The following is an 18,005-nucleotide window of genomic DNA, read 5'->3' on the forward strand; positions in this document are numbered from 1 at the left end:
GTACAATAGTCAATTGCATACGAAAAGTACCGACATATGGTACTATGACAATTACGAAAAAAAACTACCAAAAAGAGGTATAGACATATGACAATGACGAAAAAACTACGTTATATGACGCATTCGGGACAAGTTACAAAATATTGACGGATGCCCAGCACCTGAAGAGGAACAACAATTATGGAAACCTTTATCGATTGGAGGGCTACGATCAGCTTATGGAAATGATTTTACGGGCACAACGATTGATGTTGTGTTCCATCACATGGACGGATTGGATCAACCTATAACCCTCTACAGATCGGAGAGTTAGGATCAACCTATGAAAATTATTTTTAGGGCACAACCTATTTAGGCAGTGGCCCATCTAATGGACGGTTTGGATCATCCTATGGTACGGGCCATACCGTACATTTTAACAAGGTGAGGAGTGCGATCATCAAAATACGGTGAGAAGTCCCATTATAAAATATGGCAGTGAGGACATTAGCACTATATATAATTTGAAACCATCGATGTTCTTGGATATTCCCACGCGGGTCGGGTTCAACCCGAATTTGGGTTGGCTTGGGTCGGGTTAAGATTTTTGCAAATCGAGTTGGGTTGGGTTGGGAAAAATCAACCCGAATTGGAAATCAGGTTGGGTAGGGTCGGGCGACCCGACCCGACCCGAAACCCGAATTTGGGTTCCATCTGAAGAAGTTCTGTATATGTGTTTTTCTTTTTCAACATTGAAATAGTCTCCACAGTCTACAATGGACGGTTTGGATAATCCTATGGTGCGGGCCATACCGTACTTTAATCAAGTGAGGACTATGATCATCAAAATATAGTACTACGGATAACATTTCCCTTTGTTAATTGTTAGTCCCTGTTTGTTTTGGATTTTGAGAACCGATTGTGAGTTAAAAACTTATTATTGGTGACTCACTATTAGTTCCCAAAATCCAAAACAACCCGGCTTGAGTTGAGGTGGTCAACAATTGGTACCATATCAAATTGGGTCAACCCAACCCAACCCAGCCCGAATTGGAAATCGGGTTGGGTCGGGTTGAGGAAATTGCAAATCGGGTTGGGTCGGGTTGAACCCAGCCGGGTTCAACACCGGGTTGGGTTGGAAAAATGGGTTCCTTGGGTTGGCCTCAACCCGACCCGAGTTGCACCCCTAACTATGATGAAAAAACTACTTTTCCTTATTCACTATGTGATGGTCAAATTACGGAAAGTTTGATATTACGAATGCAAGACACCTGTAAAAATATTGACGAATTCCGTGCACCTTAAGAGGAACAACAATTATGGAAACCTCTATAAATTTGAGGGCTAGGATCAACCTATGGAAATGATTTTACGGGCACAACATATTTATGTTGTGTTCCATCTCATGGACGGTTTGGATGATGTGGTCTGTACAATTCTTTGTCGGCCCATGCATCACACGGGGCCCTTGCCTTCAATGCTGCAATATCCCTGCCATTTCACTAAGTCGGATTTGTCTCGGGTACTTTCGCCATTTCACTGCTGCAATGTCCCTGCCATTTGCCATGTTATTTGTGGGATTCTTATTTCTGTATATTTTTTTTATTTCTCAATTGGAAATCCTGATCAGGTGCCTATGGTTTCAAAAGAAAATCCGTATAGACTGTATAATATCTATTCTAAATTGATTTACATTTTATTTTTATCAATCTTAGTAGGTAAAATTGCTACTAAGAGCCCAGTCTCTCCGATGGATCAAAAGCTTCGGGAAGAGTAGTGCGTGTTCTGCTGATGTTTTGAAATAGGGTTTGGAGATTTTTATCATGCTTTTTGTTCTTTGGTTCTTAAAAACCGCTAGATAGCGAGATCTTGTTCGGTGGTGGAAGCTGGCAATTGGAGAATTGCATGTTGATAGGTTGCTGAAATAATAGAATTAGGTTCTGCTGGAACTATCATTATGATTTGATTTTTTATAGATTCGAAACTTGATGCAGATTTGCTTAGGTTTGTGATATGTATATGATACTTTTACAGTCTTATCTCTCAGCCTCTCAAACACTCTCTCCTCCTTGCAAAAAAATATCCCCTTTCTTTCAAGAAGAATGCTGAATTAAAGGGAGCCTCTGGAAAAACTCAGTTTCAGGCAAACATTCGATCCATGCCACCCAACAACATTTATTTCTTCCTCCAATAAATCAGAGAAGTTTATTTGTTCTTTCAAAGAAATTTTTTCCCTGTTTCTTCTACTGATTGATCATGTTGCCATTTCTTTGATTATTCTAATATAAAATTTCTTCTGAAATTAACAATAATTACGTAGTAATATTGAACAATATTTTTAAAAAGTTATACTAATTCATTAATAAATATTGAAATAAACAAATTGTAAAATACCTTAGTTGCACGTGCATATTTTACCAGTTAGGAAAAATATGGAAAGTAAATACTATCAACACCAACAGAAGATAGAATCCAAAAAGCCAACAAAGATAACTGTGTAGACTTTCTTTTATCTTATGACACAACACCCATCATATTCCCCTTAATTTTTCTTCTTTGTTATTTTCCTGCTTGTGTTTTCTGCCTCTTAAATGGCAATGCAATATGGCAACCCGTAAAAAAAGGTATAACCTCCCATTTATGGTCTAGTCGGAGGCATAGTCTAATTATTGCAAAAGAATATTTAAACAGTTTCATTAAACAAAGCTACCTGCTTTAACCCGCTCGCCTTGATAGCAATCATCACTAGACACTCGAATCGGAAAAAGCTTTCAAATCACTCTCTTCGAACCTCTAGACGCTAAATGATCCTGCAAGACAGAGATTGTGTGACGAAAATTAGTGTACTTTAGTTGGAATCTATGTTGTGTGAGTGCAGATAGGGTGTCGGATTCCAACAGAGGTCTCTAGTGTTAGATTCTGCTAACCTCAGAAAAAGTATTCATAAATTCAGCTAATTTTAATTTTTTTACATGATAATATGGTTATACATTGGGAAAAAATGTGGTAGGTTAAGTAAATATAATGCTTTATTTCCGTATAAAAACTAACTATTTGGATAGACACAACTCGTATGATAATCATAATTTTGCTCTAGTATTTATAAAAAATAGATTATAGAGATCTAGAAGTGTCACAGTGAATCCTCTATTGTAAGCCATCTGTTCAACATGGGTACTTCACCGATTCAAAAGAATCCATGTTATATAAGTTGGAATATGTGACATGGATTTATTTTCTAAATGCAACGTTTAGCAGTTCATGCAATTGATATATATTTTTTTTTCAAATGCAATTGATATTAATCATACCGAGATAAAATCGAATGCTTTTGTATCCTCTTTCTTTGCGCTGGTTGTTGCAGTAGTAAGACTTTGAGCGTGATTAATTGTCTGATGGAAAATGTCTGGGAGAGGGGAAGCATATCCTCCTTCCATATCATTAGCATTTCCTTGAGCTCTGAGATTTCCAAATTGCTGAAAGTTGGACATTGTGGCTAGCAACTGCTGCTGGGCAATCAAACTCCCCATCGCGCTGTAATTGATTGGCTGAGAAGGAAAGGTTTGATTGAACATTAGATTGGGAGGTATGCTGTACTGCATATTCCCAAATGGAAACACAGGGTTTGGTTGTGGGGGGTTCAAGCTGAGGTTTTGCATACCCAGGACACCATGAGAAGATACACTTGAAGTGAGATGGCTCGATTGGCTACTCAGATCCAAAAAGGCGGCTTCGGAAAAAGCACCACCACCCATAGCTCCTTGTTTGTTAGATAAACCAGCAATCAAATCATTCAAATCTTTCTTCTCCACCGACGGTTCCGGTGGAAATTGGCCGGAGTTCGAATTAAAAACATCGAACAACTCAGCCCCGTATTTATTTGTTGGCATATTGAGCTCATTAGAGGACTGTTTATCATCTAAAGTCAATCCTGAAAAAAGGTCATCAACAGGTTCTCTATCTTGAGCTGTGTGAAATGATACATCGGCAAATGGGTCATCTTCCTTCATATTTCCGCTAGTGCTCACACCAGTGACTAAGCTATCTCCAAACAGATCATCAACTACATGAGGGGTTGATGACAGATTGGTATCGCTTGGATCAATTTGCTTTTCGGTAGAATTTACCCTTACATAATCATCTGGATCACCAGTGTCTATCAAGTTGGGCATCTGAACAATTGTAGCTGTTTCGGTTTTGGCAGTAAATGACTTTCCTATAAGGGTTTTTGCCCCTGTGGCATGCTCTCCATCCAAAAGGCCTAGGACCTATCAATTAAATGCCCGAAAAGTCATGTTACTCAAATTTGACAGACAAAAATGCAGATAGATTTACGTTCATTCAGTTGCAATCTAACCAACTTGAGTAATACATAACCATTAAGTATAAATTCCTTGGTAAAGATTATTACTGGTTGATTCCTGGTATTATATGGTAAAAGCATGCATCTCAACAAGGAAGAAACATTGCTTTGATTTAAGATGAAATAGGAAAGTAACAGAAAATCAGAAAAAAAAATGTCTAAAAACATGTTCAATAGAAGGAGACAGTGTGAATAAAATAATGCAGACCTGGAAGTAATGCAATAAAGAAAAATAGCTAATGCTTGCCAACAGTGCCTAGATTTTTATTTTATTTTTTAAGAAAAGCATTTTATTAAGAGAAACAGTTCCAGTGGGTGCTGAAGATAGAACTCAACAATTCCAAAAAAGGGGTTACGGATGAAAAATGGTATCCTATAAAACAAACGGAGGTTTCAAAAACCCATGTTGGTGAGCTCAATAAGTATCAAGCTGGAAGAATAATAAAATCATATTAAACTTAATTAGATAAATCTCAGGATCTATACAGTTATATCAGGGTATCATATTGGTATACTTCAGTCCATGGTTTAAAATTTCGGTTTCGGCACCAGTTTCGGACCCGTGAAATTTCGGCCGAAATCCGGCGAAACAAAGAAAAGTATATTTTATCCAATATTAAATTAATTAAAAGAAAAACAGGTTTTTTGGGTGAAATTTCGGAAAAATCAAAATTTTACCGAAATTCTGAAATTTCGGCCTAAATAAAATACCGTTTCGGGTTTTCGTGATTTCGGTGTCGGTCTCCACCGAAATCCGAAATTTCAGTCGAAATTTAAAACCTTGCTTCAGTCTAGACTGTCTAGTAGAAGACTCCTGTTATCATCAATGCTCAGTTAATTGATAGATTAGAAGGATCGTTTTTTACCAACAAGTTAATGATGCAAGAAAACTGCACAGAGACTTGTACATAAACGTCTGGACATGGACAAACAAACACACGTGCACGCACATATGCACAAGCACAGGAGTTTCACTGCAGACAACAATGAAGGTTTGGATGCCTGAAACATCTCAACTTAGGCTTTTTATGGAGAAATTTTGTAAATATCATATTCTTTTCACAAGGAAAAAAATTCAACTGATAAATTTATTTTACCGTTTTATGAACATGAATAGTAGAAAACGAAAAAGAAAATAACAGCTACGGTATAAGACAAGTAAATTTCCATCCGTGAAAGTAATCAAAATTTAGTGGATAAATATTTATGCAAACTGTTTACAACTAGTGAAGCGAAATGTCTCAAAAATAAGGCAAGAGAAACATAACAGGGCACAAATTTTGTAAACAAATATAAGTGCCAAATACAGCAGCAATTTTTTTAAATGGGTCTTTTTTTTTTAAAGGAAAAAATTTGTGCCATTTATCAATTTGTGCGTGCCATCCTTGCGCCGGGACCACGCTAATCTTCTCTGTATTGTTCCAATTTAAAGTTTAAACAGATGTCTCCGAAGAGACAAAAAAACATAAAATGGATCATTAACATCAGGATTGAGACATTCACAGAGAGATAAACCATGCCAAGCCTTTTCTAGTCCAGCAACATTTTTGTAGCGATTAAAAGTGTAAGCTAAGAATACATCAACAGTTCCTCTAAAGCAATGTTATCACCCGCTTGAGCGAATTAACCAGAAAAGTATAAGCCCAAAATAACTATGTTTTAATACTTACCAGTACAATGAAACTCGTCCTTCTTGGACTGATAATAACTTTTGAGCACTTTTTTGTCAACCCTTCATACATTGCTTAAAGATGCAAAGGCACAACTAATGCTTTGGAAATTCTATAAATTTCCCTCAGGCAGCAATTGGTGAACTATGAAACTAATTGCACTCAGGCAGAAAGAAGCATATTTAAACAAGAGACAGCATAATAATTGTTTACACCCATCAGGCACCTGAAATAATTGAGGTTGGGCACTGACACAAGATCAATTTTATAAACTGTAAACCAAACAGAAGTATTATCAATGTTTACCTATATTCCTTTTATTTATATAACTAAGATCCTAGATACAAAATGTGAATGATGTCAACTGAAAGTCAAATGTACTGAACTTAGTATGTGTCTGCTAAAATTCAGACAGGGGAATAAAATTTTTTGAACTATTCCAAATACATGATCACTGATAAGGAAGCCAAGGAAATGTCAGACATAGGCATTCTGAACAGTAAGTTCAATGTATCTAGCAAAAAGTGACTATATGAAAGATGCATACCTTGTTTGCCTTTTCCCTCAAAGAAGCTTGGGGTGATTCGGAACATTTGACCAAAGCATCTCTTTTTTCACTAAAATAAGATGCAATAGTAGCAAAATGTGCATCGTTCTTTTTTCTCAAAATTGACTCAAGTACACAAACAGCCTTCATGCGGACCTGAAAAATTAATTAAACCCAAAACAGGCCTTATTAGATCATTTTGCGTCAAATAACCTGGTTGATAAGCACGCAAAATGATGTTGTGTCCATAGTTGAATGAACCAACAAATTGACAATTTTCAGTGAATTGTGTGAATAGAAACAGACAAAACAAACCTCAGAGATTATGCAAAAGAAATTTTGTCAACTAGAATAAATTGTTGTCGGAAGCGGAAAATTTCCCCAATAAATATAATAGTAGCTCCAGTCTAATCATACTAAACCAGGATGTACATTCTCCAGGTACATAGAATGATGAATCAAGCCACAAGAAGATAAAACGCCCAACAATGGCCAGTTTATCACTCTCCACTCACCACTTGATCACATTGTTAAGGACAATGATCGGGTGCATAGCATATATGCATTGAAAATTTGTTGTATGTGCTCGTCCCCACCATCTGATCAAAACCAGATAGTAGTCAAGTGTATGGATTATCACTTGCTTGATTGGGCCTCATTTTCCTCCCAACTTTAACTTTTCCTTATCTTTCTTTGCAAGGTTGTGAGGGAGGATGGGGGAGGTAGAGACCATGGTAAGGGCAAGCAAGAAGTGAGGTTTCTAATAAGAGAAAATTTGAGGGAAGTGCTGAGGATGCGAGAGGGGTGGAAAAAAGGAAGTGGGAGCCTGGGAGGGATGCGATATGGGAAGCATATAGGAAACAATATGAAAAACGTATGGGAAGCAACATGAAAAGTTAGAACAGATATAATAAGCGAGTCAAGCGAGAACATTAGCAAGTGACTCATGTTTTAAATAAACACATTCAGATAGTTTTGGAGAAAATCAGTCATGTAACCTTCATAGGAAGTGTGATGGTGATACTCATAAGTTTCCACTTAATGGGAGGCACAATTTGGCATAACAAGAAGTGAGTTTCTCATCAATGAAAAGAGCAGTAATCATTCATTGGAAAGTGAACTGCCAACCATGAAGCACAGACCTACATTAGTGGGAACCCTGATTCCAAATGTGTCCCTAAACTTTACCAGTTAGTCAAATTTGTCTTCCAAAGCACAAATACTTAATCATGCTTTCCAGTTCCTACCACAGGAGCTTCTGGTAGCTATGGTGATGTAGTCTAAGCTAATACCCAAGGAGGGGAAAGATGATGAGTTGAAATTGACCCTTATCGCAGTTATAATGATGTCAGCACTCAGCACAGCACCTTGTAGACGTCATCATGAAGAGGTGTTATTTCTTATTTTTCTTTGAATTTAAAGTGGTCACTTTGAGAAAGTCTCAGTTTGAAAATGGTTTTAGGTTGGAAGTTTCTATTTTAAAGTGTACTTAGAATCAGAGCTGGAAAAGTGGATAGTGTCCAGCATTAAGTCTTTACTTTAGGAAGGTTTTGGAGTCATACTAGGGCAAATATATGATCTATAAAAGAGAACTTTGGTTTTATTTTGTACCTTTTTTTTTTTTGAAAAATAGTTTTGTACCCATTTCGAAAACCGAAGTTTATGCACGGAATTTTACTCTTTCCTATGTCGTTCTCTCTTTGAAGCAGCAACATATTCTATTCTCCATCTTATCTTTTATTGAGGTAGGCACTTGATGTTGTTTTGGGTTTGTGTTTTGGAAGTTGTGCTCATTATTCTATTTCTGATGCACCATAATTGATATCATAGCAAGTTTGATTTAGGACTTGCATCTAGTAACATGGCTGTAATGAATCTTGGTCATGGAAATTGAGAAGCACGGGGTATATCAATACTCAACTCAACTCAACAAAGCCTTTCTCCCAAACTAGTTGTTAATGGTTTAAAAAAACAAGTAGATGCTTTGACGAGACAGAAGAATTGAGTTATGCACGAGATTCGACTTTACTTTTGTGACAAGGATTAGTTGGGTCTACACCAACAGAAGCTGTCCGAGGCTAAATTCATGCCCCAACACAAACGAAAGATGGAAACATGATTCAATTTGGTAGAAATCAGCATGTTGCAATTTTGGGAAACAAAACTCATCATGTTCAAGTGAAGACAATGCCTTCAACAAAAAAGAAGCTATTGTGTGGTGGATCATGACTGAACACCTCTAAGCATGAATCCAAGCTAAAGAAGTGGCACTTGTGCCGCCGTTTGTTTGTTGACCCATAGTAGGCGACTTTCGGACCTATGGGCATGAGCTGTTGGTGACGCCTCCACGATAGATGAGCTATGTTTGGCCGCCTTGAAGGGTAATTCCTATCGAACATTGGGCTGAATCCTTTGTAGACAACTTAAATATGCGACAGGGTATTGCAAGTGGTAGAATGATCTCACTGAGATTGAGCCTTATGCTGCATCGATTCGTAAACCCCAATACCCAATAGCGATTGCAGAATAACTCTTCACACATAGGAAGACTGCTACAAGTTAAGGATTGAATGAGTTTGTGATTCTTTGGTAAATTGGTCGGTTGAGAAGATGAGGTATGCTTATAGCTGCAGAAGGGATCTCCGGAGCATCCAAGATGTGTTTCTGGATCTAAATTAGTCAGGGAACTCACCCTCAAAAGCTCTAGAGGAATTTAGGTTGGAAAGAGATTGTTGCGACCAAAGCTTGCTAGCCCTGTTAGATAGATCGCACTGAAAGAAGGATCTTCAACTAGAAAACCAAGTAAATGGAAATAGGGAAGGAGACTGAAACCATCAGAGAAAAACAGAGATTTGATACCCTAAAGACGCCCCCTATCCGTATCAGTTTCCTCCTGAGAGATTGGATATGCGAGGAATGTGGCTACCACAACCTCAAACAAAGAGAGGAATGCCGGTGGTGCCTGAAGAAATTGAGGAAAAAAAGTCAATTAGCATGAGTTCAGAGAAGACGGTCAGAGATATCTAGGAAAAAATGACAAGAAGATGGTAATTAAAAAAATCTCTGAAGAAGGAGACTGTCACGCGATCATAGTTTCAGGTAAAGAGGTGGCAGCAGAACAAGTTCAGATACTAAAGGCATAGTTGATCGGAAGAGTAAAAAGAGAAATTTGGAAGATGGAGGAAATATGCCAGTGGGCCGCTTGGTGTTGGGGCAACCCAAATCTACTCACAGCTAGTAAGCTCAACCAGAACGGAGGATTGTTTGGATTCCAGTTCTCTGCACGAGCCAACAAGATTGTAAGAAATGATGATCGAGTGCTCAGAGACCAACTTCAATCCACACACCCATGGAACTCGGCCTTCAGAAATAGGGCCAAGTCTATTTGGGTGTGATTCTTCTGAATCTCGCTCCATGCGTGGGCTAAATCTACTGTGCAAGCTCTCGAAAGGCTTTTTCAAAAGTGTGCTGAAAGTCGAAATTGAGGCGGAAGATGGTGGTAGCTTGGAGTATGCAAGGGCTCAAATCGTCTGGGCGGACTGGGGTCTTTTACTTCTTTTTTTCCTTTTTTTGAAAAGCGACAATTCATTAATATTCAAAAAAGTTGTGCGGGGACAAGATGTCCCACATCACATACATCAAGATGATCCTCAGATCCATTACAGGACCTATAACATTGGAGTATTGATGGACGACACGACCAGTCCCTAAGCACTCTTTCTTTTGCCAGAATGTCCGCCGCCTCATTTGCCGACCTCTTTCAATGTTCAACCTTGGGTTTCAGAAATTTACATCCAATATTTCCGCAATTTCACCTTGAATCTTCCAAGGACCCTTAGACTTGTTTGGAGCTCAAGCTACTGCATTAGCTGAGTCCCACAATTAGCAGCCTCATATTGTGCTCATAAGGCCAGTGAAGACCAAAAAGCATGGCTTTAACTTCAACTTCATTCGCATCACATTCACCTGCTGGCCCCAACTGGGGTCTTTTACGATCATCAGTTCACTTATAGGTTTGAGGATTATGGGTACTCCATAGGAGTTGGAAAGGAATTTGTAGAAGAGAAAAAGCACACGGCTGAATGGGTCACTGTGGGTGGTGGGGGGGGTGTAGGAAGCGACGAAGATGACAAAGTTTGATCCATCCATTATGGCAAGGAGGCCCGATACAATGATCCAATCGGACGGTTCAAGTGGATCAAAGGAAATAATCAAAGGTAAAATGCCAGTCGTGTTCCTCCAATCCGTCATTTACAAGGTTGGGTCCTACCCCCCCGGGAGCCCACTCAATGGTATACCTTTCCAATCTATCAGCCTCGGCCCGCAAATGAATTTGCAAATCCTTTGGAAAAACAAGCAATTGTTTTCTAAAACCATTTGATAAACACTATCAAATCAGTAAGGCCATACATATTTAAAAGGCTTAGCTGAGATTGAAATTGTAAAAGTCTTTCTTCTTAAATGGAGGATTCCTAGTTGGGCAACCTTATTGATCCCATGGGTTACCCTAAGGCCCAGCACTATATGTAAGCACTATATGTAACTGACCCGAACCCGGGACCACTCTGAGATAGACCAAAGCCCCCAATATAACCCCTCAAGTCTAAAAGGACATATAAAGGGTCTTGACTGACAGTATAAACCTTATCCGTGTCCACCGACTATTCCGAAAAAGATCCGGCTCAATCTGTGAAACATTCACTGCACCCATTCTACCTACTTAGGGTCAACAGCCCGAGCACCGAGTGACCGAGATAAGCCACCCAACTCATTATGGAAGCAGGTCTGATGCTGGTTGTGTTCAGGAAGAGATGTTCAGTCTCAACCCCAACCAAAAACATTTCAAGTTTGCAAAGAAATGGAATGTCATATCTCCTCGCCCCTCAGGAGCTATGAATCCATGGGCACAACCATTCCTGCTATGTTGCCTAAGGAGGGATGTGTGTCAATAAGCACATCACACACTCCTATAAGCACCCAATAGATGTCATGACTAACAAAGATTTCAACACCATTTGTTTTACACACGAGACAAGTCGACCTGGAAGAACAACTACTAACATGAAAAAATTGTCAAATCTTATCTAAAAGTGTGAATTGATGGACTTGTTGGAGGCATGGTTTTCAATTTCCCCGAAACGATCGAAATGTTTCCATTTCCATCCCCACCAAAATGAAATCTACACGATTTCCTTTCAAATCATTATTTTCCTGAAATTTTGAACAAAATTCCCAAAATTAGACCGAAATGGTTGGGCGGCCCAGTGCACAAGGCTCCCGCCATTGTGGGGTCTAGGGAGGGCTAGATGTACCCAGTCTTACCCTTGCTTTGTAGAGAGGCTGTTTTCGTGACTCGGACCCGTGACCACTAGATCACAATGGAGCAACCTTACAGTTGCGCCAAGGCTCGCCCTCTCGACCAAAATGGTTGGAATAAAAAAAAATGGAAAGATGTTATTATTTGCATTTCAATTTATTAATGTAGAGAATGATATTTGGAAGATGAGATCTTTGAACTGCACAACAAAGTAATTGTATCTTATGCATGGGATGCCACATCAGCATGGGACTAATAATATCTCATAACTCTATGTGGTATTCAGTATTGACATAGAGTTGGGAGTCCTTAGAGGTAAGATTAGTCATTGTAATTTCTTATACTTCAATATTGACATAGAGTTGGGGTCCTTAGAGGTAAGACTAGTCATTTTAATTTCTTATACTTCATTATATTGTACTTCTTTATTGACTCTACTATTCTAGACAAGCGCGACAACGCATGTCACTAGTTGTTCGATGTGATTAAGCCATTACGGATGATTTTGTTGCTTATGTGATGGTTTCTAAGCATGTATATGTGCTTATTCTAGCATTCCCAAAGTTTCATCTTAAAATTTCATCATTTGCATATGTTTCCATACGATTTCGTGATTTTAGAAGTTTTCCACAGAAATGTTTCAGTTTCCATGCCGACTGAAACCGAAATTTAAAACCTTGGTTAGAGGAGCAAAACCCACTTGGACAAATGACCAAGATAATCTTATCACCTGCATAATCGACCGCGTGCTTATTTCTAAAGAATGGGAAGAATTTTTTACTTCACCATCCTAAGAGCATTACCAAGGCCAATTTTCAACCATTGCCCATTACGTTTGGAGATGAAAGATTATGAATGGGAGCCGAGGCCGTTCAAATTTGATGCGGTGTTTGTGTGAAATTCTTTGGGTCAAAAGGTTGTATAACATCTCCTACCTTCTCCCATCATAGTGACTGGATCGCCCGCTGATTTCTTTAGTAGCTGCTCAATGGGTCTAAGACAAGGGGATCCCTTATCCTTATGTATCTATTTATTATGGCAGTGTACGCACAAAGCGTGCTTATATCTAAAGCGGAAAGTGTTTGTTATTCTGAAGTCAGAAAGTGTCTAGAATTAGCAGGCTTTGGAGTCATAATAGCTCAACTATATTAAGGGTTCTCTGGGCTGGTTTTGAAGCCATTACAAGAGCTGAAGTATATAAAAGGAGTTTTACTCATTTCTCTTTAATTTTCTCTTCCTCCTTATCTTTTATCAAGTATGTGCTCAGTTTTGTTTTAGTATGAATTTAAGTTTGGAACTTGAGGTTGTTATTCTATTTCTGCTGCAAAAACCTCATCACCATATGATCTAAAGAGTAAATACATCGATTATTTAGCACAAGTGCACTACTGTTAACTTACCAACTTCTCCAAAAGCTTAAGCTGTTGGAGAAAGGCGTTATTTATCTTTTATACTTTAACACTCCCACGGACAGTCACCCACTTGGCAAACACATGGCACATGTGGTCCCACTTTGGGCCGACCATCGCAAGTGGATTTTTGCTATCCGGGAGGTTTGAACACGAGACCTTTGGCTCTAATACCATGTTAACTTACCAACTTCTCCAAAAGCTTAAGCTGTTGGAGAAAGGCGTTATTTATGTTTTATACTTTAACAAATACATTGGCTTAAAGATAGAAGAAGCTGATGTTGGTGTTGAGGTTGAAGCACTAGAGGGAATTGGATCATTTGATGCATTTAGGATTCAAGCTTTTCTTAAATCTCAAAAAATGAAGACTAAATCCTAATAACTAAGGCAACGCCAGTGTTCTCAGACACAGGATGCAACTTGTATGAGAATGCATAACATTGTCCCTACAAATACATGTAATACCAATGTGAAAATCTAGGCATACAAAAGAAAAAGATCTGCAACTAATTGCCCTATACCAAAAAAAAAAAAAAAAAAATATGGGAAGACAATATTGATATTCAAATCATTCAAAAAAAGACGGTATTGATATCCAATAATTGATCCGATTCTACATCAGATGACGGCTTAGTATACAAAATCAACAATCAGAATTCAGAAATGTTCTTATTGATAAGAGAATCATGATATGAAGTCTGCTCGAAGTCTAGAAATAGCCCATGATGGTTGGATATTCTTACCTTCAGTTTTCCTTACTGTAAAATCAGTCAGCCTGCTTGTGAAGAACGGAATTTGAGAATGGGTTGCATAAAGTCAGAACCGTTTCCTGGAACAGCTCCAACTATTTGTGTAGCTGCAAAATGATGTGGGCGCACTTTTACTTAAGGCCAAAGTCAGACTCATTGCACCATATGGCATGTGAATAAGTCAGACTTCTTTTCCCATATGTGAATGAGATAACGCGCACATCGCTCAGCCCTTAATTTACAGGAATTTAAATCAGGCCTTAAGGATTATTTAACAGAAGAAGGCTTTGGATGATATCCTTCGATTATGCTCGCTGATTATGCATAAATGTTATCGATCGAGAAATGATAGTTTATTGATAAATAATCCGGCAGATTTTTTCCCCTCTCATTACTTTCTACAACAGCGCAGGATTTATCAAGTTTGCGAAGAAGACAAGTAGGAAGGAGTTGTGAAGTGACAGTAAGATCTAACATTAGCATCGTGAACATGGAACAAGAGACATTTTTCCTTCCCAAGTATTTGTTAGGGAAAATTGAAAAGGATATTTGTTGATTTCATTTCCAGCTCATTCAGTGGAAAGATGTGCCTTTGCAAATAAATTGGGATGGGCTATCATAGTTTTTATTATCGAATTTGCAAATGAATGTATCGAACACCAATTGAAAGATTGGTTGGTTTAGAATCTACTTGGCACAATAAACGTCACCCAAGATGTTAGAGAATGTGGAAAAAGTAAACATAACAATGAATTTGAAATACGAGGATAAGAGCATGCCTGCCATGAATGTGACTGGAGCTTCGACTCGAGCGCCTGACTCAAAGACATTGCATCCAGTTTTGACGCCTCAACAAGGAAAACCTGAAGGGCATCACGAGTGGGTTGCAAACGCACACCGCCCGATGTAACAATGCTCTCTAACAGCCTCTCCTCACGACTCCTCCCCCCTGTATGACTTGAACCACTAGACCCAGAATTCCCATTCACTGTTTCTGCCGTGCTTGGCCTCGAATCCAGACTCCAAGACCCAGACATCACATTCTTAGAGGCCTCAGATGAGCCCCAATTTCCCAAAGGATGTTCATCTCTCTCATATGTACCACCATTATCTGTTTCTGTAGTAAGTGACCTTCGTAGATTTGGGCTCTTGTAACTCCCGCTGTCATTTTTCCTCGGTGAATGAGCTGCACTAATTGAACTCAATCCTTGTCTTATTGAAGCGCTGCCAAGACCCACTACCTCACTAAGAAACGACTTCTTATCTTCCACTGGCATCTCAAAATTTGTATTCCCGAAACCTTGAATCCTCTTATTGATATCTTCTGCCGGTGCTGGTTTGTTGTCCTCAGATGCAAAGATTGCTGTGATCGCCTCATGGGAAGTGTCCCGAACGGCCTTATTAAGAGCATCTGCCTTCAATGGATCCAATTGGCCCTTATAATGAAATAACTGACGTATGGCGGCCGAATGCCGCTGCATTTCCCTCTTGAATTCCACGCCCGATTTTCCTACTGAATATTTGATCAGCCTCAGGGCCTACATGAATGCATGTGAGAATGGTTCCAAGGCTTCTAATAAACATGAATTAACACATGCAGATTGCTGAAGTATAAATGATTAAATAACGCCATCTCTAACAGCTTAAGCTTTTGGAGTAATTGGCTGTTTTCACATGGTGTAAGAGCCATTACCTCACGACAGGTCCTGGGTTCAAAACCCAACAACTCCTTAATATTAAAGTAATTGGTTGTTTCACACAAATGACATTCTGAGAAACGATTTCCCTAGCAATAAGCTTCTCAAGCTGAAATGATTTTTGGACTGTCTTAAAACTTTTACCTTCCTTTTTTTCTGCTTTATCGTTGAAAAACTAAATGCAATATGCATGGGAGAACTAGAATTTAAAGGAATAAGAGAAAAAAAAAACATTAAAAAAAATCCAAGGTTTTAAATTTCGGTTTTGGTAGAAATTTTGGCCGAAATCATGAAAAAGTTGGTTAAAATTTCGGTATTTTTATAATTTCAGTGGAAATGTCTAAAATTTCAGTGGGAATCTTTAAAATTTCTGTGGAAATGTTGTAAATAAACGTGAAAACTAAATTTCGGAAATCTTGCAAAAAACCGATTCATTGCGGTCTTGGCCGAAACAACATATTTCCGACGAAATTTTAAACAATGAATAAATCTACAGGCATTATATTCAAATAACAGGTCCTTGTATCCTTGTAAGTAGAAAGTGCATTAAAATACTAGAAAAGAGCAAATAAAACAAATAAGTTTTATACCTTTTGCTTGACGATAGGGCTCTTATGATCGAGCCGTTTCCATATAAATTCAGAAACCTCTTTCACAATACCGACGGGAGAAGTTCGTAAAAGCTCACAAATTTCTTCTAATTTATAAACGGGAGCGACCTTATCTTCATCCGATGTCACGCCATCGATCATTCGAGATCTCCAGTAAGACTCAACAGCTCTTCTGCTAGAATCCATGGCGGCAAATCACAAACCCTAAGTCCTCTCACCTTTGAAATCCAATTATTATAAAGCCAGTGCTCCAAATCAAAGACAAACCCTAGGCAATATCATAAATTCATTGGATCGAGTTCTTTGAGGGGTGAAATTAGGGTTTCGGAGTGGAATTTGAATAGAAACCCTAATTCCTCCCACTCTTTCAATTTTATGAGGAAAAATCAGAGGTCTGGATCGAGAAAATTTATATGAATCGGAAATTTCTGAAATCGAGAATTCAAATGATGTCGGTCCAAGATTTCTATGGCATGAATTGAAATGGAAGAGTAATCTTTTGGATAATTGAGAGTAACAAACGCTATAGATTGGAAATAAGTTGAAATGATCAGAGCATTGGAACAGAAGATTGATAATTAGGGATTTAGGGGAAAATCGGAGGGAATTCTATATAGAGAGAGAGAGAGAGAGGAGGGTTTTTTGGTGGACTGACTAGTGGTGCCCACGGGTCATTAAGCGAGGTGGTTAGTCTTCGCTACGTGCGCAAGATAGCTACACGTGGTAGTTACTGTTGGGTAAATTTTTCATTACTGTGCACATGCTGTTGTTTACAATCATTTTTAGGGCGACGATAAATTCGCACACCTGTAAAGGAAGGTATCCGACTATCCGGCAGCCTTTAACGCTTTTTTTAAAGTAACAGGGATGCGAAATATCTTACAGGGGGTGCGACTTTATCTTTGCCTCAATTTTATTATTAGGTTGTTTCACTTTCACCTTCGTCCCGAATCGAGTGCCTCACAATTTGTGAAGGGAAGAGACGGCCGTGCACGCACGTGTAGACTAAAAATACGGTGGGGTTCAGATTGTTTGGGTTATCCAAACCGTTCATTTCATTGGTTTCCAGAAAATCATCTCCATAGGATGATCCTAACCTTCCCGATTTATGGGGGTTTAAAATTGACGGCACAGTATAGAAAGACGGTTGGGATCATCCTGTGAAGAAGATTTTCTACGCACATCTTATCTATGTAAGGGCCCAACGAATGAACGGTTTGCATCACTCAAACAATGTGTGTCCCACTGTATTAGATTTTATATGTGCCCAAGTTTGAAGTCGAAGTCTGGTATAGCCATTTAGGCAGTAGGTATGAGAACAAAAGCATTTTAAAAGTGGCCTGCTCTGTTGGATCAAATATCAAGGGTTGTGCGGCCTACACTGGACTTCATGCTCGGGCACCATATAATTTCTACATTTTAATTAGGTTGTTTCCTCAACTAAAAATAAGCCTTTCATTTTATTTTATTTTTTTGCGAAGGGTTCAGATTAATTAACATGTTGTCTAGTAGAATTAATTTTAGCCATTCACAAACATGGTTTTAAATTTTGGACCGAAATTTCGGATTTTGGTCGACCACGAAACCAAAATTGTAAATACCTGAAACGTTACTTTATTTCGGCCAAAATTTCAAAAAATCAGTCGAAATTTCATTTTTTTTC

The 18,005-nt window shown here is 38.6% G+C and overlaps 1 protein-coding gene and 1 pseudogene across 1 annotated transcript; both read right to left on the minus strand.

The window, feature by feature from the left end:
• Positions 1-2,447: 2,447 nt before the first annotated feature.
• On the minus strand, positions 2,448-16,987 carry LOC143846313 (protein MODIFIED TRANSPORT TO THE VACUOLE 1-like). Its single transcript, XM_077354744.1, has 5 exons — positions 16,322-16,987; positions 14,814-15,572; positions 6,560-6,715; positions 3,291-4,247; positions 2,448-2,789 (listed from the first exon to the last, which is right to left on the minus strand). Exons 1-5 carry the CDS (start codon positions 16,526-16,528, stop codon positions 2,751-2,753), a joined length of 2,118 nt encoding a protein of 705 aa, XP_077210859.1. The 5' UTR covers positions 16,529-16,987; the 3' UTR covers positions 2,448-2,750.
• LOC143847704 (U6 spliceosomal RNA) lies at positions 5,690-5,799 on the minus strand (annotated as a pseudogene).
• Positions 16,988-18,005: the final 1,018 nt, after the last annotated feature.

Source organism: Tasmannia lanceolata, unplaced genomic scaffold (assembly GCF_043159265.1).
Source record: "Tasmannia lanceolata isolate RefF3 unplaced genomic scaffold, GAP_Taslan_0.1 ptg000015l, whole genome shotgun sequence".
NCBI classification, from domain to species: domain Eukaryota; kingdom Viridiplantae; phylum Streptophyta; class Magnoliopsida; order Canellales; family Winteraceae; genus Tasmannia; species Tasmannia lanceolata.